Source organism: Pristis pectinata, chromosome 26, assembly GCF_009764475.1.
Source record: "Pristis pectinata isolate sPriPec2 chromosome 26, sPriPec2.1.pri, whole genome shotgun sequence".
Classification (NCBI taxonomy): Eukaryota; Metazoa; Chordata; class Chondrichthyes; order Rhinopristiformes; family Pristidae; genus Pristis; species Pristis pectinata.
The window spans coordinates 26,187,042-26,214,405 of record NC_067430.1 but is presented as its reverse complement, the minus strand read 5'-3'; the positions used below and the strand labels follow the sequence as shown (position 1 = coordinate 26,214,405).

The 27,364-nt window shown below is 39.1% G+C and overlaps 1 protein-coding gene across 2 annotated transcripts in view; it reads left to right on the top strand.

The window, feature by feature from the left end:
- Window positions 1-27,364, top strand: part of tmem201 (transmembrane protein 201) — a 144,900-nt gene that overhangs the window by 37,915 nt on the left and 79,621 nt on the right. The window contains exon 6 of one of the 2 annotated variants that reach the window (XM_052039419.1): window positions 735-938. In XM_052039419.1, coding sequence (XP_051895379.1) covers window positions 735-938 — 204 coding nt within the window. Of the gene's footprint in view, window positions 1-734; window positions 3,954-27,364 lie in introns of those variants that run through there. The other variant, XM_052039420.1, reaches the window with a different exon arrangement.

Below are 27,364 nucleotides of genomic sequence, written 5' to 3'. Positions count from 1 at the left end.
TGGGGACAATTACAATTGAATATGCTTTCATTATTACCTTTTCAGTAGTGTTTTGGATCTTTGTAACTCAATGAGTTTTTAAACAAAAAGCCTTTTCCCCTTTGCATTTTGTATCAGTTATCAAATTCCAGGCTCCACTGGAGAGTGAACAGAAATAGTAAGGCAGAAACTTGAATCTGATATTGTTCTCCTTTAGAGCAGAGAAGTTAATAGGGAGATTTAGCTGACAAATTTGTATCCAATCAAATGAAGAGATGTTTTCCACTAAAGTGAGTTTATATCCAGAAGCCACAGATTTGAGATAATTTGCACAAGAATCTTATGAGAGATGGGACTTGCTTTTATGCAGTGATTTATGATCTGGAATCACTGCTAGAAGAGATGGTGGGGGCAGATAGTAACCTTTAAAGTCACTTTTTATATAAAACTGGAAGGTCTATGCAAAAAAAAACAGATGACTGAGATAGTTGGAAGGCTCTTAGATCCATGAATTCAGGTGCCATCTCCCAAGCTGTGTGATTCTTATTGTACCAAAGTGGAGAATACAGAGTGGAGCTAGTTAGCTTCCTCGTTACCTAGGTACTTCATTATGCCAGTTTGATGAATTGTGGCTTTCAGATGCTACAAACTGGTTCATGAAATTTTGAAAACAAATAGTTTCCCTTACCTCTCTTTAGTTTGGAACTTTGTTTTAATGTATTTGATTTTCTTTCTCCCTCATCAAATTCCCTTAGGTTGCGGAGAATTGATGCAGTGGCTTCCCTTCTTTGGCTGGTGGTGATGAGTTTGTATTTGGTGGAGAGTTACCTGCAGACCGATGTTCCTGGCTGGCTTGACACTCTGAAATTCAGCACCACCTCCTTGTGTTGCTTAGTGGGATTCACTGCAGCCATCGCTACTCGGAAGTCAACTGGCCATCGGCAATACAGGGCGCGAAGGTCAGAATCTGAACAATGAACAGTGACAGCATATGAACTCTTGTGTGAATGATTCTGTCCTTATACAGTGGAATGCTGTTTCTTATCTTGCTTTCCCAGCATTTGGTTGTCTCCTGAGGAATTTAAAGTTGCAGCATCATTATTCTTTGACCTTTGTGAATGAGCTGGACGTGACAATCCTATAAAATCAAACCTACACAGCTTTGTACTCTTTTCCATGTAATTTAGGCTAAATTTAATGAACACCAATTCATTAGGCACTCATTCAAATTGCATAACATTTCTTGGAAGATCTTGGAATATTATAGGCCAGATGATGGACTTCGATTTATTTAAGCATGCACAATTAACATGCACACGTTGATGTAATATTTGTTTAGTGTGTTAATTGTGCATGTTAATAGCAAAAAGACTTTATTTAGAAACACTCTGTCAACATTCTCCTGGTTGTGTTGGGCAGTCCTTTCATTGGCAGTGAACTTTGTTCCATTAAAGGACCTCCTGCAGTCCAGACCAGGTGTTTGAAACACAGGCTTCCTTGTGGTCCTGAAGTCCACCATGTTAATAGGCCGGATTAATCAAAATGAATTAGGCTGGTGCTTATATAAAAAGCATGAAATGAAAAATAATTACATTAAAATGTTTAAAATAAATTAATAAAATTAAATTTATGAAAGAATGACATACCTAAACAGTTCAACAGCTCAAACCAGAATTTGTTGGTGTATTTTGTTTTCGCTGGTTAGTGTTCCCAGCCCTTCCTCTGAGTCGAACATTACTGCAGGGACAATTGGTGTCCAAAGCACTGTTAATTGGCAGTTGGCCCTAATTTGAGAGCTGCTCGCATATACTGTATTGTGGCTGTTGGGGTAAGCAATTAAACTGAGCCCTGTGGTAATATTAATTTTGGGAATGTACACATTCCCTGGTGGTTGCTGTTGGAGCAAAGAAAATCGTCTAGAAGTTGTTGGCGAATGTAACATAGCCACTTAATAATGCGCCACACAATCACCAACGATGAGGTGAAGGAAGCTGGGATGTGGAAGAGGCCAGAATTGGAAAACTACAGAGCTGTGCGAGTTGTAGTCCAGGAGGAGGATACAGAGATGAGGGTGGCAAACCCACTGTGGGCATCGGATCACAATGAAAAATTTAAACTAGACATCATAAAGCTAAATGTCTTCTGTTGGACCATTCAAAAATGAATTGTTTTTAGCAAAGCAATTAAGACTGCAGTTAACTGGCAAATAATTTTTAATTGACTAGTGATAATTTATTATCACTTCGCAGCCTTAATTTTAAAGTATGAATTGATCAACCATGGAGCATTGACATCTCCTTGTGGTTGTAATCTGCAAATGCATTGTCTTCAAATTGGTTTACTTACTACATTTCTGTCAAATATTAACATAAAAAGCATGACCAAAAATAACAAGATATCATTCTTAATGTGGCTTGGATTTTTTTAAATGATTGCAACCATTCCAGCTCTTCAAATTTATACCTCAGTCACAAATAATGCTGATTTAGTATTATCTGCATTTGTTTTTTTCAAATGAAAATCTAAGAAAATTGTGCTTGTTTTTTTTTAAAAAAAGAAAGCTCTTGTGTTCTCTCCTGTTTAGAAACTCGCAATGATGATGGACCTCCTTTTAGAAAGGCTAGGAACACTAAAGTTCTCACTGAACATGTGCCACGTTGCATTATATTCCACAAAATGCAGCTATTCACTAGGTTGAAACTCTTACAATGCTTTTGTGCTTGACTCTTTAGTTTTGTGATATTGCCTCAAATCCTATCTGTCCTTTACCTGCCACATCAGTAACACTAAAACCTTCCTGGTGAATATGATTTGACAGCACTGATTTTCTTCAGAATCATGGCACCTCCCCTACCCAATCTCAGACAAAAATAAAGAAAATGTGTTGAAAGTTAATGACACATTGAGGTTAGTGAATATTAGGAACATGGAAAAAAGTGGGTGTGTTTGATTTTCTTAAAGGTGCCATCAGCCCATTTTAGGTCCAGAAAAAAAATGATTACTGTTTCTTTAAAAGAAAAACTTTGCATTCTTGGCTTCGGACTAGTGAATGGGTGATTTGATGGCTTTGTTTTAAATCTATTGTGTTGTAAAAGAAGCTGACTTTAAGCTGATTGTCTTCCTCGTTATTTGCAATACAATAAAATTAATCCTAAAAATCAGTTTTCTTGCATGCATTGGGAAGGCTTTAATATTTATAAAAGTGTTGATATCACACTGGCATCGTCATACCACCCATCACTAGTTCCAGTTTCTTTTTCTCTTGCAGATGCTACTTTCATAGACTGATTTCCTTGCCTTTTTTGAATGCTGAATAGCTGGTATTTAAATAGCCAGTAAAATTGGTGCTGTACCTTCATGTTATAACATTTGATGCACCCCAGTAGATATAATGTGGGTTGCACTTAAATTTAGTAGTATCACTGGCCTTTTTTTTTCTTAAACTTTGTCAGATAATGTGTAATTCAATATTTAGACAAAGATGTATTAAAAATAATGTGCACAATTTTTGTTATGTTTTTGTGCAGTACACAATGGTACTTATCACATATATTAAATTTCTATGAAGTTTCTGTTAATGCACTAAAATATTCTGATTCATTGTAAAGGTTTTCTAATTTTGAATTGTATTTATTTTCTAATTCTGAATCATTATTTGTATTTTATTTAAACCGTCTCAGCATTCAAAAGGGTGTGCACCTGTTTTACTTCATCCCTGTCTATTATCACCTTCTGTGCATTTTAATCATTTAAAAATGTTCTGAAGTTTGCTTAAATTGGAAGCCCTGCGGCCTTTTTGTTTGCTTCAAACCTTATCCTGTCTCTTTTGAACCTTTCGGCATTTAAAAGCAAATATTTTGTACTGGTTTAATTGGTCCAAGTTTAGCTTGTTGGCTAGTAGATTTTATGTAATGTTTCGTAGAAGCGAAGCTTTTAGGTATATATGTAGTCTGCTTTTAATAAATTGTCTATTCAATCAATGGATATACTCCTTGCTTATGTACTGTTACCATTCATTTCCAAATTAGATTTCACAATCATTCACAGCATTACAGTAACACTGTTCATTTAGGGATATGCCAAAGGCTTGTTAGCTGAAGACATATTTCTTTATAGTCTTTCCAATTTAAAAGTTCTTTGAGAGTGACTCGTATTCAGTTTAGACCTACCAGACTTGAGAGGTTTACGTTGAAGTTATTGAATTGGAGCAGCTGATGAGACCCATCTTTCAGAAGTAATTAACCAGAATGAATTGCTGACCTGATCTGAAACTGTCAATGTAATATCATCTCTTCAGAAAGCAGACAGCATTGTTGGAACAAAAGCTATAAATTAGAATCTTAATTACAGAGTAAGTGTCATATGCCTTTTAAGAAAAGAGTTGCAAGAGTTTGATTCAAACAGATTTACATCTACCTTCTTATTGTCTCTGATTTAGTTGCAGCCTTAACTATTCCCCTTGTATTTTGTTGTAGATTTAAAAACGTATTATTTAATCTGCTGTTTATCATTTAACTAGATTTAACATTACTGGAAAATTTGTGTTAGTGCTGTTTGCTTGTAATTTAAAATATTGTGTAAACATTGCAGTGTAAAGTTGCAGTCTAATGTAATTACATATTTTTCTGCACTGTTTGGGTACAGTCGACAGTAATATATAAATGCTAATGCAGAACATAGCTGCAGACTAACACCAGATGGAAATATTGCTGCAGTACTGTATGTAGTTACAGTCTAATGAAATGCTAAATATTATTGTACTAAAAGGCAATGTAGAAATATTACTGCAATATTAAGCTTCATGTTAATGTAAAGTAGAAATGTTAGTGCTCTGCAATTAATCTAATATGATCAGTGTTATTATTGTGTTTAGTGAATCTTAAAATTCTAGGTTGATCCAGATTACTGTAATATTTTGCACCTCCAGAATCAACATGCACTGCGCTTTTATCATACAAACATTGATACGAACAGCTCTCCTCACCTATTGCAGTCCATTTACTGAGACCATTATTGCACATTGTCAAGATAAGATATATGGGACAGCAATCTGAGTTGCTGATAAATGCAGAATGCAGATTCAACTGAGTTTATTAGTTATGCACTGTGGCTGCTTCGCGTGTGTGGGGGGGCTATTTAGAATAAGCTACAGTGACCCAGATGAATCATTGGTTCAGCGCAAGTGAGTTGTGACAGCTTAATGGCATATTTCTTGGTAGCACAGAACTAACCTTGTTAATCAGGAGGGCGGCGATGACCTCTCAGAGAACATGGATTTTTTTTCAGATAGACGTTGAACAAATTTAACACATCGTCTTTTTTCATGTTTGATCTTGGAAAATAAAAAAATAATTATACCATGTATTGCTAATTGGAATATATTTGCAGAGATGGTTCTGATTTCTTGTGCTCAAGATCACTAAGGCTGCGAGTAGTGTAGGTCTTTTAAAATCTGTTACTTGGAGCAAATAGTGTAGTGTTGATTGAGGCTTTGGTCCTTGGAATCTTCTACAGAGAAGATAAGTATCTAATTGATATATTCTTGATTTTTTAAAAATTCTTTTCAAATCCTTTGGATCTAGATCTGTCTTTACCATTGTGCCAGCGATTTTCCTTTTTGTTGTCTCATTGAGTGCTTATTCTACAGGTGGAATTGTATTTCTTTGAACATTGTGGTTCTGCAATTGCTAACATCTGCTAACCTGGTTCTCCTTTAGCCTCAGGGATCATTCAAAAATTAGCAGGTAGCTGTCAGTTTATGGAAGGTGGAAGTTGATTGGGATCAGTAGAGCACAAGAATGGTTGAGTCTCGAGGTAATAAAAGCATGGATGAGCAACTCAACAGAGGTTGGGCAGGAAGATGGGTGATACGGAGGTGGTAGATGGCCGTTTTTGCCAGTGAAGTAAATGGATTGGAAGCTCTGTTCAGGATCATATAGGGTAGTCAGCTTGGCAGCTGTATAGTTCAACCTGAGGAGGTGGGCAGGGAGGAGTATGGAATCTGTGGAGTATGTATTTTTGGATTTCCCAGAATTTTAATTTGAAGCAATTTTGTCTCATATGGATCCTGATGTCTGAGAACACGAGCAGTGGTGGTGCAGTGGTGTGTCGTCAGCATGCACTTCACACGTTCCATATTGATGCACAAGTACTTTTTCCTGAAAAGTGTAACTGTGACAATCATGATCAAACTATGGACCACAAACTTCCTGCCCTTTTGACAGTGACATAGATATATCCTCTTTCCTTTAACAGTGACCTTGCTACTCCATGTCAGCCATACAAAAATAGATTTAGTATCTGACTTGTCGTTGAATGCAGGTTTATAAATGGGAAAGGGACGAAATTTGATCCTCAAGAACTTGAGGCATCTGTGACCGCATTGGGTGTTTGTAGTTCAACAAAGTCATTCATATAAAGCCATTTTCTCATGGGAGTCAGTCGTCAGGGGTGGTATAAATTGAACTTTCAATCTATGGCTAAATTCATAGAACATTAATATTCAATAGGTAGAAAATATGTTCTATAAATCAACAGAACTGTATTACTTGTTCTGATTTTTATTTTAAGTTTACAAATTGTAAATTCGTCTTTGCCTGACCTTTCCCCATTCTGGTCCATTTGTTCCAAATTGCAATTTTGATTGTGATTGGTTTTTACTCCTAGGAAACTCAGATGTATTCATGGGAAGTTTTGATCTACACACTGACTTAAGAAGTTTTGTTCTTGTGAGATGAGGTGTGTTTCATATTAGTGTTCCCTTTATCCCAGTCCAGCATCTTCTATCATGAGTTTGAAGTACACCCCTTCCTTACGTACTACTGTTGCACTTCAAATGTCAAAGCTTTAAGTCTGCACGCTCTGATTTGGTTGGAAGTAGATAGCAAATGTAATTACTTTTAAAATAGTAAGCAAGTTAATATTACCTATGGCAGTCCTAAACAGTGGTGGTCCGCTGGCTTCAGGATTTTAACTGTAATTTGTTCCTGGTGTTTGTGTAACTGAAAGATTCTGAAGCAAAAAAAAATTGTCAAGGTTATAATGTTAACCTTGTTGGATAATTGAGATGTGTTCAAATCCCAACAGCATTTAGGGAATATAAATGTTAAAACTATTAAATTTGTTGTGAAAAGCTGATATCAGTGAAACTATTAGATTGTTGTTGACTAATGGTTCATTAATATTTTTGAGGAAGGGTCAGTTTTACATTCATACTGATTTAACTTGTGGAAGATCCATTCAGCCACTTGGTTCAAAGGACAATTGGGAATGGACATTAAAAGTGGGAAATTTTTTTTTAAAAAAAGGGAAGAACCCTGGAAAAACACAGCTGGTCAGGTAGCCTCCATAGAGAGAAACAATATTAACATTTCAGGCTAATGACCTTTCATTGGAAATGAAGTTTTAAGGTGCAGGGAATGTGAGATGGGAAGGAGAGTTGGTCTTCAAGGTGAGTGAGTGTCAGAAGCTGCACTGGTGTCCATGATTTTTTTTGGCCTGAAGTTGCAGCTAAATTAATAAAGAGGTAATAACATAATTGAAAGACTGAGGTTATTGGATGGTTTCAATTGGGTTTGGGTATTGAGAGATGTGGAGTTAAGCAGATAAATGGTGTTAAGCAACTGATCAGCCATAATTGAAGACTGAACAAGGTTTAGGAACAAAATGGCTTGCATGTCTTTTTCTGATTGGATTGTGGGCTTGCATTCTTTATACTGGGTGATACTTTGATCAAAGACAGTCTTACAAAAGCACTTTTTTGTCGGTGGAGCAGAAGAGTAATAGTTGAATTTTTTTTTCAATGACGTGCCGTCAAGTGGGTCTGGGGCCTGAACTTGTCAGTGGCAGCTGACATAATAAACCTTAAACTTGAAAACTGCAGGGCCCCAAGGTAAACTTGCTGAATACCAAGCTCTGGATCCCAAATGGTGAACCTTGCACCAGGGAATGTGGATGGGCCAGACCATGGAACACCCAAAAGCTGCAGGCATTCACAAGCATTTGAAATCTAATTTAATAAAAGTAAGCTAATCAACTTGTTAATTAAGCTACTTAAGCATTGACAGTAAAAACATTAAAGCAAGTAATTAGGGTGGAGAAATTAAATTGTGGCTCTCCAGTTTTTCTCTAGCATCAATACCAGGAAATTAGGGAACCACGTGCTCTGCTATTCCATTGTGCAAGTGGAGCTGGGAACTTGCTGGTAGAGTCTGGCCAGCAAGCTCAAGACTTCAGCATTCAGGTCTGAGTTTTGCTGATGCTTATCAGATTAAGTGCCATCTATTCACCACAGAATTGCTGGCATTTCCCAGCACATTCTGGCCCATTTCCAGTAGCTCCCTAAAAGAATTTGCATACAACAATGGCCTCAAAGTTGGAGAAGTGGTGGTGCTTAATTTGTTTAATCATAAAGCACCCTGTCTGGTGATACAAGGACTTGGAGCTCTGATCGTGGTTGCCTTCAGCAGAGCATTGCAGAACCAAAAATAACTGTACAGCATCTTAAGTTCATGCTCAAACCAAGCATTGTATTTTGCTGCTGTGCAAATGTTGGTTAACTATCAAACACCGGCATTGTTACAAAGAAGCAAGAGAATTATCTGACTACAAAATGCCATATGTTTTTAAACAAAATACAGTAATATTTTTAACTTGCAATTCCTCAGTTGTGCTGCCAATGCCATTATCTTGAAAGACAAACTTTGCATCTAACTTGTGATTCCTAGTTACGCTGGAAGGATTACATGTTCAGAAATGGTACCTTGGTGAAGATCTTTACTCAGCAGGTTGCGCTAATCTATTAAGGAATAAATCTTAACTACTGATATAGAATACTTGCTTTTGGCAAGTTGGGTTTAAGTTTTGAAGGAGCATAATTTCCTTAATATAAAAATAAAATGACAGGTTTGGGAAAAGCATGTTAATCTTGGGTTCTTTTCAAAATCTGCATTGAATAGTGTGATATCTTTAAAAAGCTTCCCTTAAGGGATTTGTGAAAGATTCAGTCAAGTCTCCATCATAAACCTGTGAATTGACAGACATAGACTGTTCTACTTGCAGCAGCAGCTTCTGACTTGAATGAGTGACAAATGAAAGGTTGTTTTCTCGACAAGTATCATCAGGCTGAAATCTGGAAGCCAAGGGAATAAAATGCAGTTTTGACAAAAGTGGTGAGGCTTCAAATGCACACATGGAGGAAACTTTTCCTGCTTCCCTCCCCCCCACCCTACACTTTGTTCCTCTGGGAGGTAAGTAGGCAGAGACGCAACCCTAGGTAACAGAAGTGACAGCTGTAATCTTTGCCACCAGCCTCAATTGTTTGAGGGTCTTGCTCTGGTTAGATTGTTAACTATGTGATTCTACACTTAGATCTCTAAAAAGTTATAATGTATAGCTTTGTTCATTTGCCTTTAAAAACAGGATAGTGATTTGTGCCCATGTTTCACATCTTGGTATTGGTGACGTGGTTGAAAAATGGGAATGCATGATGTTTCAGTGATCAGAAGTCTTGGGTTGTTTATCCCAATCCTTGTATCCAAATGGAAAATTTGTACACTTATATGGTTAAACCAAACAGACTACTGAACACCTTAATGACAAAATTTCCGATAAGTAAATTTGATGGATGCTTCAGAACATTACACTCCGTTATATTGCCTGAAAATCATCGTTGATCCTCAAATCTAGCTGGTTGGTGTGCTGAGCTCAACACATTTCATAATTTGTATCATTGCTTTAAAACTAACAATCTTATATTTGACTCTTTGCTTGCCATCAACTTGTCCACTCCACAGCCAGTCACCTCTGCAGCTACTTGCATTGATTGTTGCACCCTCAAGGTCTGCAACATGTGTCCCACAGGGAAATCTTCAGAAAATCAGAAACTTCATTCTGCATTAATATTATATTTAGCACTGCTAGTTAATTTTCCAAGAGCAGGTTGCTGTCCACTTGACCAGGCAAACTATTAAAAAATGTTAATTAACCTACTACGGAACACTCCAATTTCAGGCATATAAAAATTCTTCTTGATCTAAGCATCTGCGACACATTGGTACAGTCTGCTTCTGAGGATTCAAAGTGTGTGCTGTAACAATTTGATTTTAATTTCAATTTAGTGGCATAAGTGGTAATTTAGTATTTGGAAATACTACATTGGATAATTTGATTAGGAAATTCTTTAACCCTGCTCGACATCATGATTTTGATGCTTTTCATACCAGTGTTGCCCTTTTTATTAATGTGTGTATTAATGAACAGAGATCTAAATAATAAAATTATGTAACCTAAGCTTTTTAAGTACCCTAAGAAGGTATAAACATAGAATTCCACATTTCATCTCTTTTAAGTGGATACAATGGGTAAGTGTTTGAAAATTGTGGTAAGCTTTAAGGCCTGTTCATACAGAAGCAATTTGAATGAGGCGGCAGATCTGTGACTCCCACTCTGTCATCTGAATAACCTTGATATACTTAAGTATGTCAGGTTATGTATTACATATAATTAAACTTAAGTATTTTGGTGTATGATTGAAATCCACCCCTCCAGCACTTATGTTTTGTTTTGAACGCCCCTTAAGGTTTAGACTTGATGTAGATGAGCCTTTTTAATTTACTTCCTGTTTATTCACATTTTGTATTTAAATTTCTACAGTGAGGGACTGCGTGTGCATGTGTTTTCAGCAACTGTTTAATAGCTCCTATTAGAAAAACGCTCTAATTGAAGAACTTTGTGGGTGGGCCCCACCAAAAACCAATTGTGCGGCTGCAAGAGGTTTTGATGTATCTTTTGGCGGTATATTGCCACCAAATTGACTATTCCTTCCTGTACATACACTTCTTACCATTCTCCCTGGGTGGCCCCCTATAGCCAAGCATATTTTTGATCTTAAACTTATTACCAGAAGATTCCTTTCACCCAGATTGTTGCTGAGACTGAGTGAGTGGATGGGAAGGGAACGAGTGTTGACCTCACTGCTGTAAAGACCTTTGCTTCAGTGCACCAGGCCATTCATAGCACCCACTGACCCTAATTAGTCTTTAATTTTCCTAAATTTAATAATTATATTAACACATTTGTACATTCAAAATTTAGTTCTGTTGAAAGTACACAAGGATTGTGGTTAATTAAATGCAGTATTATCGGATGTGTACATAGTAAAGACTTTTATTGCATTGATACTTGAAGCGCTGACTAATAATCTGACTCTTTGCGTTGATAGGAAAAGATGGGAGAAAACATCTTATTGATGCTAACAGCAGTTTCATTAGTTTTTCTTCTCATTCTGTGTTTGTAACTTTCTCCCTGAAACAAGTATCTCCCTGAAACAAATATCTACAATATCAGTTCTTTACAACAGTGATCGGAATTGGTTTATTATTGTCCAATGTACTGAGGTACAGTAAAAAGCTTGTCTTGCATACCGTTCATATAGATCAATTCATTACACAGTGCATCGAGGTAGTACGAGGTAAAACATATTATTCTGCATTCTGTTATTGTAACAGCTACAGAGGAAGTGCAGTGCGGGTAGACATTAAGGTGCAAGGTCATAATGATGTAAATTGTGATGTCAAGAGTCCATCTTATCACACTAGGGAACCGTTCAACAGTGTTATAATACCAGGATAGAAGCTTTCCTCGAGCCTGGTGGTACATGGTTTCAGGCTGTTGTATCTTCTGCGCGATGGGAGAGAAGAGAGAATGTCCGGGGTGGGTGGTGTCTTCGATTTTGCTGGCTGCTTTACTGAGACAGCAAGAAGTATAGACAGTCCATGGAGGGGAGGCTGGTTTCGTGATGTGCTCAGCTGTGTCCACAACTCTCTGCAGTTCTTGTGGTCATGGGCAGAGCAGTTGCCATACCAAGCCATGATGCATCCAGATAGGGTGCTTTCTGTGGTACATCGATAAAAGTTGGTAAAGGTCAACAGGGACATGCCAAATTTCTTTAGCCTACTGAGGAAGTAGTGGTGCTGGTGAGCTTTCTTGACTATGGCGTCTACGTGGTTGGAGCAGGACAGGCTATTGGTGATGTTCACTCTGAGGAACTTGAAAGTCTTAACCCTCTCGACCTCAGCACCATCGACGTAGACAGGAGCATGTGCACCGCCCCCCTTCCTGAAGTTAATGACCAGCTCTTTTGCTGACATTGAGGGAGAGGTTGTTGCCATGACACCATGTTACTAAGCTTTATATCTCCTTGTACTCCAACTCCTCATTATTTGAGATATGGCCCACTATGGTGGTATCATCTGCAAACTTGTAGATGGTTAAAGCAGAATCTGGCCACACAGTCATGAGTGTATAGGGAGTCGAGTAGGGGGCTGAGGACGCAGCCTTGTGGGGCACCAGTGTTGAGATTAATTGTGGTGGTGGTATGCTGTCTATCCTTACTGATTGCGGTCTCTTGGTCTCGAAGTCAAGGATCCAGTTTCAGAGGGAGGTGTTGAGTCCCACTTCTTGGAGCTTGGTGATGAGTTTGCTTCGAATTATGGTATTGAAGACAGAGCTGTAGTCAATAAACAATAGTCTAACGTGGCTAGAACATAGCTGACTGCACTTAAACAAAATCCTTGCTAGCTGTAGAGCACTTGGGGACATGCTGAGATCATGAAAGGTGCTGTAGAAATGGTACTCTGAAATCTGATTTTTTTTTCAGATAGTGGCTTTGCATCCATTGATAGGGTAGGTAATGCAACTCTGAAGTTTAAGGCATTAAACCCATCCATGTCTATAATTGTAAACTTAATTTGCAATCCTCCTTTTATTGTTTTGGGTATCTTTCAATTGTCATACTGAGAGCATTCATTCAAGTAAACTGGCTAAATTTAAATACATTTATAGTTTGTTGCTATGGGTCAAAGTTATGACCTAACAAAGGTTCTTTGCAGCACAAAGTAGTGTTGAGGTGGTTGAAGTCTTGTGGATTATGTACCGACTTCTTGTGGCACTCTATGCATATATTTAAGTTGGGCTATTATTTGTATGAAAATTGAAAGTAAAAAAACTGCAGATCCTCAAAATCCGAAACAAAAGCAAAACTGTCAAACACTCATCAAGTCAGCAGCATTTGCAGCATCATTGACTTGAAAGGTTGACACTTTTCCTCCACAGATGTTGCCTTACCTGCTGAAAGTCTCTGATTCTGTAGTATTTGCATGAAAAGACCTGAATTAGAGGTGGGTAAGGGTGGTAGCATGTCCAAAATGCAGTCCAGGAAACAGGAATTAAGTGGGAAACAGAGGAGGTGCAATGTGCAAATGTGTAATTCAGATTAGTTGAGGTAATGGGATTGAAGCACAGCAGGAGAAAATTTGTCCCTGAAACTGAGGCAGTGGGCTTTGCAAACTATTTCTGTCTACAAGGGTGACCTTGTGTTTCCAGTAGCCCATCCCTGCAGTTCTCCATCCTACTCAGACAGTTCTAGTGCACGATATATTAAATTCAACAGATTACTAGCCTTTCCTGTCCAGTTCTGATGCAGGATCATCAGCTGTGTAACATTATCCTAGATATTCTCTCTGCACAGCTACCACCAAGCATTGCCATTTCTTTCTGGTTCCCAGCAGCTGCTGTGTTCTGCATCTTATGAATTCATCAATGTTTGTTCCTCTCTCCTGCTCTCATTCATCCTGCTCTATTTGCACTCTGGACAGATCAGCTATGATTAACAAGCATTCACCATCCTCCCTTAGATGGCATCAACACCGTGTGTCACCTGCATCATCTTGGGCTCCATCCTATTGCAAGCATTCCCTTTGTTCTCTCCTCCACAACTTAAAACTGGCTTGTTTTTTTTCTGGACATCAGCCCAAAATGTTAACTCTGTTTCTCTCTCCACAGATGCTGCTTGTCTGAGTATCTCCACCATTTTCTGTTGTTGTTCAGAATTCCAACATCTGCAGTTTTTTTTACTTTTAACTTTAAATCCGCCCGTGGGTCCTTCCCCTGTACTAATGAGAATAGTTCTTATTTACCCCATAAACTTATAATGGTTTTGTACATTTCTTTCAAATCTCCTCTCAGCCCTATCTGCTCCATGGAACACAGCACCAGCTTTTCTAATCTGTCCTTGTAATTTTAAATTCTTGTCTGTGGGACCATTCTAGTAAACCTCTTCTACATCCTAAGACCTTCACATTTTATATAAAGTGTAGTGACCAGAACTGCATGCAGTACTCCAGCTGTGACTTAGCCAGTGCTTTATACAAGTTCAACATAACCGTTGCTATTTTATTTTTGGCCTTCATATATGAAGCTCAGGGTTCAGTATTCTTTGTCTAAGTACTCTATAGTCTTCGGAGATTTATGCAAATGTACATCAAGGTTTCTGTTCTACATATCCTAGCGAGGTGCAGCATTTAGTCTATGTTGACATTTTTTTCGTCAAAACACATCACTTTGCACTTCACTGTATTAAATTTCATTTGCCAACCTGCCACTGCAGCTATGCATGTCCCCATGAAGTCTACTGACATCCTTCATGTGAAACACATTTCAAGCTTTGTCATCTATACATTTTAAAATTTTACCCTGCGCACCCATGCTTATGTCATTACTGTATCTGAGCACTAAACTCCAGGAAACACCATTGTCTACCTCCCTCCAGCCTGAAAAATAACTATTTACCATAATTCCCTCTGTCCCTAAGTCAATTTATTATTAATGCTGCTAGTGACCCTTTTTATTTAATTAGTTTCAATTGTGCTAACCAGTTATTTATGTGGTACCTGATCAAGTGCCTTAAGAAAAAAACTATATATTCAGTATTACTGTGTTATGCTCCTCAGCCATCATTTGAAACTACTCTTTACCTTTTACAAATCCCTGCTTGCTCTTAAGGAATTGACTTTATTATCCTGATTAATCTTTTTTAAAAATATCCCACCATTGGAGTTTAAATGTATTGGTCTGTAATTGTCAGATTTGGCTTTGCATTCAAATTTGAACAAGGATGTACCTTTTACCATGCTGCAGGACTCCATTTCACTTTACTGGTATCTGAGGTTTGGAAGATTATGGGCAATTCTGAAATTTCAACCCCCACTTGTCAGTTTAGGATGCATTCTTTCAAGATTAGGATGCATCTATTTCAAGCATTAACTTGTTTGCACCTCCTCATCAATTTTCACCCTATGCATTTTCCTTTTTGTCTTACTTCTTAGTGAGACTTTGGAAGCATACTCTTCCTTGATAAAGAAAAAGTGATCCAGTTTTGCTTGCTTAAGGCATTCCAAAGATTTGATAGCAAACCGTGGTGGTGGGATTTCCAAAGGGTACATTAACACTTGGGCAGTTCCACTGCAGTAATTGTAAAGTACAGCATGACTGAGCCGAGTATAAGTTTACCCGCCCGAATCGAACAGAGAGTTAGCTGGCTGACTTATTGATCTAATTCTTGATTTTTCTTGCCACAAACTGGTGTGTAAAGCTGAAGTTAGCATTGAACCTACTTCAGCAAACCCTTCCCTTTTGCACTTTGCTAGTTTCTCTGTGCTGCCTTCGTAGTCATTTTTGTCCATACCCAATACTTGCTATTTGACTCTTCATTCTGAACATGGGTATGCATCAGTTACCAGAAATCGGAAGCTGCTGTTTTGATGTTTTTAAATTTAAATTTCTGTTACAGACTGGCATCTGTTCATGGCTATTTACTTGGTAATTAATCATTAATTTTCTTAAAAGACATTGAAATGCTTTTGTGACAGCTGTTCTGCACACTGGTGAAATGTGTAATTTTGTGCCAAAATTAACAGCTTTGAAGACCTTAATTTTTGGAGTCACCTTTATTTGTTTGGAAATTGGATTTAATCCTAGTTTGATGCAACATCATGACCTTAATTACTGTAAGCAAATTGAAATGTTAATTGTGGCGGTAATTAATTGTGGCAATTAAATACTTTCCAGCATTTATGCAGAAAATAGAGGGATATAAACCATGTACAGGTGGAAGGGATTCGTTTATTTAGGTGACATAAGCTTAATTAGTTCGGCACAACGTCATGGGCCGAAGGGTCTGTTCCTGTGCTGTATTGTTCTATGTTCTAACTTGCATGTTGAGTTTAATGTAATTAGGCAAAAAATTAACGTATTAGTAGGTGGCTAATAAGTTAGTGGAAAGGTTTTAAGCAGCTTCTCAAAGGTGAGGGAAACTGAAGTTTTAAGGAGTGAATTCTAGAGCTGAGACAGTGGAAGAGATGGTAGCATCACTGTTGAAAGTTGGTTGAGCAAGTGGCCAGGAGCGAGGAAGTCCCTGCAGATTGCAAGGCTGCAGGATATCACAGATGAGGGGAAAAGCCAACAGAGTTGAAACCAAGGTTGAGAGATTTGAAGTTGATAATGCTGGACTGGGGGCCGCAAGGGTCATAGGCATGTGACATGGTTAAATTGGATGCCACGGAATAGGATGCAGGAAGCAGAGTTTCTGAAAGTACAACTGCAGTATTTGTCATTGAACATTACCTGTAAGAACTTATGCTCGACTCCTAATAAAATTTTGTTTTGGTAGCTATTGAAACTCTTTGTACGTATGGACAGTGAGGTTATTATTCTGCTGAAGTAGGCATTATTTACTGAATGCCAGACTATTCACTTAATTGGATGATAGAATTAATTGAAATACGCAACCTATTGTTTTTAATGCATATGCTGAGACATTTGTAGTGTCTTTAATGCATTCAGTGCAATTATTGTTGTCCATGGTGGCTAAGTCCCCAGGTCCCCATATCGTTGTCCCTTAAGGTGGATAAGTCCTCAGGGCCTGATGGCATATATCCCAGAATATTGAAAGAAGCAAGTGAGGAGATTGCTGGCGCTTTGACAAGGATCTTTGTGCCCTCTCTAGTAACAGGTGAGGTCCCAGAGGACTGGAGAGTAGCAAATGTTGTGCCTTTGTTCAAGAAGTGAAATAGGGATAATCCAGGTAACTCTTGGCAAGTGAGACTCACGTCAGTGGTAGGGAAGCTACTGGAGAGGATACTGAGGGATAGGATTTATGCACATTTGGGAAGGTACGGCCTGCCTAGGGACAGTCAGCGTAGCTTTGTGCGGAGCAGGTCACGTCTTACAAACTTGGTTGAAAGTTTTTGAGGAAGTGACAAAGGTGCTTGATGAGGGCATGGTAGTGGATGTTATCTACATGGACTTCAGTAAGGAATTTGACAAGGTCCTTCACGGTAGGTTGATTCAGAAGATAAAGGTGCATGGGATCAAGGGTAAATTGCAAGTTTGGATTCAGAACTGGCTTGCCCATAGAAAGAGTAGGGGTGGAAGGCTGTTATTGTGGCTGGAGGTCTGTGACCAGCGGTATTCCGCAAGGATCAGTGCTGAGACCTCTTTGTGATGTATATCAATGATTTGGATGAGCTTGTAGATGGGTGGATTAGCAAGTTTGCCGATGACGCCAAGGTCAGTAGAGCTCTGGACAATGTAAAAGACTATCAAAGAATACAGCGGGATATAGATCAGTTACAGATGTGGCAGAGAAGTGGCAGATGGAGTTTAATCCGGGCAAGTGTGAGGTGTACTTTGGGAGGTCAAATGAAAGGAGAAAGTATACAGTTAATGATAGGCCTCTTAATAACATTGAGTTAGAGGGATCTTGGGGTCCAGGTCCATAGTTCATTGAAAGTGGCTACGCAAGTGGATAGGTGATAAAGAAGGCATATGGAATGCTTGCCTTCATTGGCAGGGACGTTGAGCACAAGATTAAGAAAGTAATGCTGCAGCTGTATAAAACTTTAGTCGGACCACATTTGGAGTATTTCATACAGTTCTGGTCACCCCATTATAGGAAGGATGTGGAGATTGTGGAAAAGGTGCAGAAGAGGTTTACCAGGATACTGCCTGGATTAGAGGATATGAACTATGAGGGCAGGTTAGACAAACTTGGGTTGTTCTCCTTGGAGCATCGGAGGCTTGATGGAGGTTTTTAAAATTGAGAGGCATAGATAGGGTAGACAGTCAGAGCCTGTTCCCCAGGGTAGAAATGTCAAAGACCAGAGGACATGCTTTTAAGGTTGGCGGGGGGGGGGGGGGGGGGGGGGGGAGGGAAGGGAAGGGAAGGGGAGGGAAGCTTTTTTACGCAGAGGGTGATAGGTGGCTGGAATGGGTTACCAGGGGAGGTGGTAGAATCAGGCAGTTTGGTGGGGTTTGAGGTTTTTAGATAGACACATGAATATGAAAGGAATTGAGGAATATGGATACACAGGAGGAGGACATTTAATGTAAATGGGCATGATTTGGCATCAGGAGTGTGCATCAAGTAGACGTACCCATTGATCAAAGACGGTTTACACATTTTGTCTGGGCTTGTGTAGTATATTGAGTAGTTAAAGGCTAATTTCCTTGATGTTTTTAATTAGTGCACTGCTGTTATTTATTCAAGCTTGACTTTTGAATAATAAATTGGAGCTGTTAGCATTATAAAACCTCGTGCCAGCCTCCCTTGTGCTCTTGTCCAAGTAGAATACTGCGACATTGACATGATTTGCTTAAATTTAATTTTATTATGTCATTGAATAGAAGGTTTCACTTAACACCATGCGAAGTGTCTGTTTTTTTTACTAATGTGCGTTGTGGTTTTCCTGCCTTTGCTTGAATTTGTCAGAGGCACAGATCTGTCACTGAGTGGATGTGCTGCTGAGGTTTGCTTATTCTTCTCATCCTTTTGTGCCCCCACCTTTCTAATTCTATAATTCTATAATCTCCTCTGAACTTAGAAACTTCTGAGATCTCTGCACTGCTATAAATCCCTCGTAGCAGCCATTGAACACCTTGTTTTCTGGAATTCTCCCTCACCCACCAGTCTCTTCCCCTCTCGTATGTCTCTTTGAAGCTATGTATTTTGGCCATCCCACCTGATCACCATTGTGATTTTTGTTGTCCACTTTTGGCTGTACTACATCTGTGAAGCTCCTGGGAGATGTTCTGCTATGTTAGGGTGCCACATACTGGAAGTTACTATATTAATTCTGTTCTTGGAATCTTGTAGACAAATTGACCTCTACAGCTGTGACTCCTTCAGAAGCACCTTGGATGTAAAATGCTTTAGGGCAATCTAAGGTTGAGCAAGGTCCAACATGAATGCAAAACTTTAACATTAATGATTATTTCAGGAGGATGTAATGAGTTGCAAGTGGTACTCTGAAAATATCTCAGTGTTGATATCTGGTTGCCACAGTGAGTCATAAGTATCCTTTCACTGTGTGAATCAAATACAGATTGTTTCTGAACTACTACCTGTCCGAGTACATTTAAATGAAACAGGAATCGCCACAAGATAGACAGAAAATGATTAAAAAAAATGCAGTTGGGCACCATTTATGGAATTAAATTAATCTTTCAGGTAAATGACGTTTCCTACGAATATTTAATGCTTAGCATTACGGAATTCTGTGCCTACTTTAAATTTATTTTGAAGACTTATTCAGTGTTAGAGGTTTGAGCAGGCTTCCCTCCAAGTCACCCACCATCCTGACTTGGAAATCCTTCATTCTTGCTGGCTCAAAATCTTGGAACTTCCCACCTAATGGGCCTGGATTGTTTTCTCTGTCAGAGGCTGAAGGGTAACCTGGTAGAAGTATATAAAATAACATAAGTAGAGACATAGATAGGATAGATGGTCAGAGTCTGTTTCCCAGGGCGGAAATATCAAATACTGGAAGGCATAGGTTTAAGGAGAGAGGGGGATGTTTAAAGGAGATTTATGACGCATGTTTTTTAAAAAAAAACAGTGGTAGGTGCTTGGAATGTGCTGCTAGGGGAGGTGGACACGATAGCAATGTTTAAGAGGCATTTATTCAGGCACATGAACACCCGGGAATGAAGGGATATGGACCGTGTGCAGGCAGATGGGATTAGTTTAGGTTGGCATCATGGTCGGCACAGACAGACATTGTGGGCCAAAGGGCCTATTTCTTGTGCTATGCTGTTTTGTGCAGGATAGCCCTGTAGGAGCACCTTTACCAAGACTGCAGAAGTTCAGGAAAGTGATTTGCCACGACCATCTCCAAGACAGTTTGGGGTTTGCCTCAAGACATCCACATCCCATAAATTACGAAAATATCTGCAAGGCTCAGTTGCCAATAACACAGACGGAAAATAAATAACTGATTTTAAAGTTCAAGGCAGTACTTAACTGTCCATTTCAAACCATTCTGGACATTGCCGGAAAATGGCACATTATGGGGAATACATAAAGTGGGAAAAGATTAATATCCAGTTCGTGTTCAAGAAGATCCTACTGGAGATCCCACATCAGAATCCCATTTTGAGAAGGGGCTGGATCAAACCCATTCTATGCCTGACCCAGAATAAACTGATGCCAGAACTGCCAAACATTGTATTCTTTATTCCTGGTTACCTAGTAAGCTCATCCATTCCTACTTTGAATTCAGAATTTATAATTATTTGCCTTGTTTATCAAGATTTCAGAAAAACATGAATTGGATTGAGTTGTGCATGTGATTTCTGTAATAACATTAGGTTTGTTGTGCAAATGTCTGGTTCTCTCTGTTTAGATGGAGCTTTTAAAGTTTTTTTTTAACCCTTCATTGGACAAGGAATGGAGTGTAAAAGTAGGGAAATCTTGCTATGATTGCACAGGGCATTGATGAGACCACATGGGTGCTGTATGCACTTTGGTTTCCTTATTTAAGGAGGGATATATTTGCATTGGAGGCAGTTAAGGGTTACTGGATTGATTCCTGGGATGAGAGTTGTCTTATGAGGAAAAGTTGAACCAAGACTCATTGGAGTTCAGAAGAATGAGAGGAGCTCCTACTGAAATCTTAATATTAAGGTTAGACTAGGTAGATACTGAAGGATGTTTTCTACCGAAGAGGATTATAAAATTAAGAGGCATTGTTTCAGAATAAGGGGTTGTTTATCTAATCTGGAGATAAAGGGTTGTAGGGCTTTGGAATTCTTCATCCCAGTGTTTTCTAAACTAAGTCATTGAATATAATCTAGGCTGAAATAGACTTCTGGCAGTTAGGGGAGTTGAGCCTATGAGGAGCAAGCCAGAAAGTGGAGCTGAGGCCGAGATGAGATCTGCCATGATCTTATAGAATGGCAGAGGGTTCAAGGAGCCACAGAGTTTACCATTGCACCTGTTTCCTGTGTCCTTATAAATTTGCTTCAAAATTATATTATAAATGGTTTGCTTGATTTAAGAAATTCTAATTTGAAAATAGCTATATGATTCATTTAATGTTGTCACTTGGCTAATATATTCTGATTTGCTATAGCAGAATCATAGAAACTGTTGGCACAGTAGGAGGCAATTCAGCCATGTCCCACAGCAGCTCAAAAGGTGGTATCCATCCGAAACCCGACTATCCAGCTCCTCACCTGGTTAATTCACGCCATGTTGTCTAACCAAGTAGTTTTAAATGAAATTTTTGCTTCTGCCTCTGCTCTTTCAGCTAGTAAATTCAAGACTTGGTATAGCTCCAGATTACTTGTTATTAAATATTGGTTTTAGGTCCATCATTTGAAGTCTAGCCTGAGTAATAACGTTAGATCGATAAGAAATTTAAGTTGTATGTGAGAAGAAACTCAATTGATCCATTAAACCACCTGTAAAATTCCCAGCCTTATAGTATTAGCTGTATAAACTCAGTGAATTGTGCAGCTATTCAACGAAGACCTTTGTTACCATGGAGATTATTCCTAATCTCCATCGCTGTTTCATTTAAATCCTGTAACTAAACATTTTTGTTAAGATGTTTTAAGAAATTGCATCTTCCAGCTAATGAAAAGATCAAAAAAATTTTGCACACCAGTTTTTGTTCCTCGGGTCCTCCCATCAATCCTTCTTGCTCCCAGGTTACTAGCAAGAGGCCAAGTTGAAGTGCAATTATCTCACGAAGCGTGGGGTTCAATGAGGACCACAGAACATCTTGCACCACCTAACACCATGAGTATGGGGCTTGGTCGTCAATACTCCCATCGATCACACAGGCAAGAGCCGCATGAATTATCTCCTTCCTCACCAAACAAGTGAGACAATTTGAACTGGCAAAGTTTAATTTATTGTCCAAAAAAGTGCAATTTTAAGCACATGCTGCATTGGAGTAAAGTTTAGATCTTGTGCTGAATTATGATTAAACCCACAGGATCCCCAGAAAGAGTTAACGTTTCAGGTCAAAGATCTTGTGTCGGATCTGTTTGGGAGGTATATATGTGGTGGGGTAAAGGAAAGAACCTTTTAGGAAGATGCTCATCCTTCCATCCCCAGATGATGCAGGAGGACTGGGCAGCTTTGGTAGAGGAGAGTGAAGCTCACAGTTTTGAGATGGTCCAATCATATTCATGGGTGATTTGCACCAGATGTGCTTAAATCTGCACCCCTTGACCTTGAGGGATAATGGGGTCTGTATCATAAGAATCAGAGGACAGGGCAAAGAAATGACAGACAAAAGATGTGGCAAAATAAATGCATTTTAATTCCAGAGATGTATTTGTGTGAATGGAGTTCCTGGATAATGGAAAGTCCATGTAATCTTTTTGCATTTAGGTTATTTGAGCTGGTCACAGTATACTTTCTCACTCATAGCTGAAGGAAGAGGGCATATTCTGAGTGGTTGCATACAAACGCTAATGGGTCTGGTGTAAATTATACTACTATAGCTAAGAGAAGAGTAAATTGAAGGACTCTGAACATCTTTAAAGTAAGTAGCAATAGGTTGGAATGAAAAGATCAGATTGGACAATATGGCTTCTCATAAAACCATACATTTAGTTTCTGGAACTTTTACGATCACATATTGCTGATTATACTACATCTGTTAGGAGTAATTTTGCCTCATACTTGAGCATAAGCCTGGTACTTACTTTTTAAAAAAATAGCAGGTATTAAATTCTTACAGCCAAATCTTTCCAGCCTGCCAGTCATGACGAATAAGACCTGTCCTATTCATGGGATTCAAAGGAATTCATTTTGAGGGTTGGCTCTTGCCTGTGTGATCGATTTGGAGTATTGACGACCAAGCCCCATACTCATGGTGTTAGGTGGTGGAAGACGTTCTGTGGTCCTCATTGAACCCCACACTTCGTGGTAATGGTAGAGTGAGGAATATGGCCACGAGGTTACAGATTACGTACATCTCTGCTGCTGAAGATCCCGAGCGCCTGATTGATATCCAGTTTTGAAGTGCTAGATCTGTACTGAGACTATCCCACTTAGTAAATTAGTAACATCACCCGATGGTTGAGGACAAAACTTTGTCTGCATGAAGACTGCAGTGGTCACTTCTGTTGACGCTGTCGTGGGCAGATGCATCTACCACGGATAGATTAGCGAGGGTGAGGTCCCTTATGTTGATTCTCTCACTACCGACTGCCACCCCAATCATTCTGTTGCGATGCTATTCTATCAGTAACATCACAACAATGAACTGGTTGAATCTCCTTTGGGATTGAACCAGTTCATGCTGTTGTCATGCTATCAAACTATTCTTACTGATGGACATTGAAGTCCCCCATCCTGAATACATTTGGTGCCCTTGCTACTTTGTGCTTCTTGCAAGTGTTGCTCACCATGGAGGAGCATCGATTCATCAGATGGGACGGTAGGTGGTAATCACGTTTCCTTGCCCACGTTTGACCTAATGGCAGCGATAAGTGGGAAAACATGCATTTACTGAAGCATGGATGTGCTCCAGTAGTTGTCAATACCTTAAAGCAGATTGCTAAGTGTACTATTATTAGCAGGATATCTATCAAGGTCTTGCTGTTATGAGGTCATGGGTGAATGTGCTTGTTTGGTTTTGGCCACCAATCAATTTGTTTTGCATGTGAGCAACTGTGGTAGACTTTAGCTACAAGTTTGGAACTGATACATGCCACATTATTTATTAGCAATAGTTCTTAAAGGTTTTCCCAATCATGTGTTTATGAGGAGATCACTTGGAAATATGCTATTAAGTTTTTGAACCATGAGGCTACTAAAAAGGCAGAATGTTTTCTAGAATGGATTCTGTTCCCCACAAAAGGTTGTGCGGAGGGAGAAATAGTCACCCAGGAGCTGTGTAAGTAAGTGGAGAAACGTGTTCGGCTGGGAGGGGATTAATACTGCAGAGCTATCAAGGGCTTTTATGGTGCCACATGTAAGTACAAGTTATAGTTGTTTGCCTTTTTTTTGAAAAGAACCTTCCATTTACATAGCACCTTTACATGTCCCTTTGAGTCAATAAACCACTTTCTGATGTGACCACTATAAAATGCAGCAGCCAATTTCCACATTGATCAGTGATGTCACCAAAGAGATGCATTTTGGTCAGAGTAAGGCACAGAAAGGGGGCAGGGTGAAGAAAATCAATGGGAACGTCTGTGATAATGTAGAGACTGAAGGACTGGAATGTGTAGACGTGGAATGCATCGCTATTTGAGTCTCTCTCAGGCACCACCCAGTCACGGGAATGGTTTCCTCTACCCCTCTCTTATTGCCACTTAAAACATGGTTGTTTTTATTTAAACTTTCATCAGAAGGCATCAACTTGAAACATTAAGTTTTTTTTCTCCACAGATGCTTCCTAACCTCCTGAATTTTAGGATTTTCAGTTTTTGTTTCAAATTTCCAGTATCTGCAGCATTTTGCTTCTCAGCTGTACCAAACTGACTTTACCAAGGACCCCATTTAAAAAGATTCAGCCAGTCAACAGACTGGTCTATAATCCAAAACCCATCATTATATTGGTATCCTCTTATTTGCGACAATCATGTTTGTCCAAAATAGGTATTGCTGGAACCCTCAGTACCTGAAATGTGCAGGAGCTAAACGAACAATGGCCCATTGCTGTCAAAATTGTACTATGCACCTGTCATAGCAACTTGAGTCAGGGAAAATGTGCAGTGAACTTCCGAAATGGAGTAATTTCAGTTGGTTCCACAGGAAGGCTTTCTGGCTTTTAACCTTCCTATTGGCATGTAGTGACTAATATGAACTTCTGGACTTAACAGTGGATACAGGCTAATTGCAGAAACCCGTCATTGTACCCTGTACAAGATTTGATGTGTTGATTGCTACCAGCCAACCTCGCCATTGCTGAAATTAATGAACACGGAGCCTCATTCCTTCAGATTTCAATTGCTGGAGGCTTTTTAAGAATGATCTAAAATAAAAAGAAAACCCTTCTCTTCCTATCTTTCACCTCTTTATTTCCTTTATTTCTGAGTATGATTGTGCTTGTTTCTCCTGTGCATCAGATCCCAGATGTGCTATGGAGATTTCCGCACTGTTTCCATCTGCAGCAACTTCTCGGGTAAGATTTCACCAGCCTTGCTCACTCTGGATGCTGTTTTTGACCGGTTATTAAAGTTTCTGAGACTTCAAAGTATCAACATCCTGGCCCAATCCTTTCCCAAACAGGCAGCAAGAAACAGATCCATCCTGGATGTGTCATTGAGCAAAGTCATTTGCAAAAGACCCAAGTTCGAACCTTCCTATGTGCTTGGGCAGTCAAGCTTGGCCAAGATGGTATGGAAGGGCTGCATTCTTCAGTAGTCTTTGGAATTAGGCTTCTTTGTCCTCTCTGCTCTCCAATAAATGTGTCACGGCTGTCCCCAAGGTTAAGTATACCCTACTTATGGACACCTCTGCATATGCATGCACTCCCATAATATTAGTAAATTCAGCAGTCTGATTTTCATACGTTTGTTCCTTTGAACAGCAGAACTAGTGCGTTCCCCCTCCCCCTTTGTGTATTTTCTGACTTGTGGATAAAATCGACAAAGGACGTCTGTTTAAAAATGGAACCCATTTGTTACCTGGAGAGGACCTGCACGTGTTGAGATCAGTTTCCAAGTTTTAGGTTTGGGTGTGAAAGCCCACAGATGAAAAGTCTGACGCATTTTGTCGAGGTTTAAAATATTTGGAATTATCATTTTATTTTGGTGACTAATTTGTTGCCTTAATACTGTACCCAAAGCGAGAGTTGATACAGTGAGCAGTTCCTGCTTGTTTTCAGGTAATTCAGCAAAATATGGTAAATGAAGCATCATCATTAGAACCTCTAATATTGTGCCTGTGTATTGACAAAAATATTATCTGCAAAGTCTGCGACTGCATTCAGTCAGAACGATTCAGGTTTTTAGCAACGCAAACAGGATGAAATAAATACACCACAGATTGCAATTTACTGTTTGCTGTGGAGTTGTATTTAGTTCATTCTGTGTTGCTAAAAACCTGAATGCAGTCTCAGACTCAGGCTCAAACCTAACTGAATGCAGTCTCAGACTTTGCAGATAATATTTTCATCAATGTATACCAAATATTTTTAAGCTGTTCATTTCTCAGGGTCTGTGTATTGCTGGGCAGGCTAGCATTTACTGTCCTTCCCAAATTACCCTCCAGTAGGTGGTGATGAGCTGCTCCCTTGAACTGCTATAGTTCTCCTGGTGTGGGTGCTCCCTCACTGCTGTTGGGTGGGGGTTTCAGGTTTTTGAAAAAAAACACAGAAATGCTGAGTTTTTAAATGGTGAGAGATTAGGAAATATTGATGTTCAAAGGGACCTGGATATCCTTGTACTGAAGTCGCTAAAAGCTACTATGCTGTGCCACAGATAATTAGGAAAGCAAATGCTATGATGGTCTTTATTGGTATAAGATTTGAGTGCAAGAGTAATGATGTGTTGCTACAGTTATATAGGGCCTCAGTGAGACCACACCTTGGGTATTGTGTACTACTTTTGTCTGCTCACTGAAAATGTATACTGGCTATAGAGGGAGTGCAGTGAAGATTTATCAAACTTTTTCCTAGGAAGGTGGATCTGTCACGTAAGAGATGGAAAAGGCAGGCCTTTGTTCTCTGGAGCTGTAATCTTCACTTTTTTTCAAGCAGGGACCACTTTAACAAAAAAAAACTTTCCATTTGAGAGCCACATTAGATATCAAATTAACACATTGCTTACCACTCAACGATGTAATTCTACAGAAGAACTTGTGTAACTAAAAGAATGTCTGCTTGTATAAACAATATATTTAAACAAAAAAGGAAAATATATAGAATTAAAAGGGGACCTATTCAAGTTAACTTTGAAGTTAATAGGTTATTGTTATTATACATTTTCATGTCGTTATTGGCATGGAGTTCATATGAGTGTGGGCTTGAGTGCTCTTGCCCAGTGCCCCTCTCACTTCCTATCCCCATTACACACCCTACCCTTGTCAGTTTTGATCCCCAGGATGTTGGTGAGGGGACTCAGTGATGGAAGTGCCACTGAATGTCCAAGTAGATGGTTGGACTCCTGTTGGAGATGAGTGTTGCCTGACACTTGTGTGGTTGCCAATTATTACTCCATTCCCGAATGTTGCTGCATTATAGTGCACTGCTTTGTTTCCAAGGAACTGAACAATGTGCAATAATCAGAAAACATCCCTGAC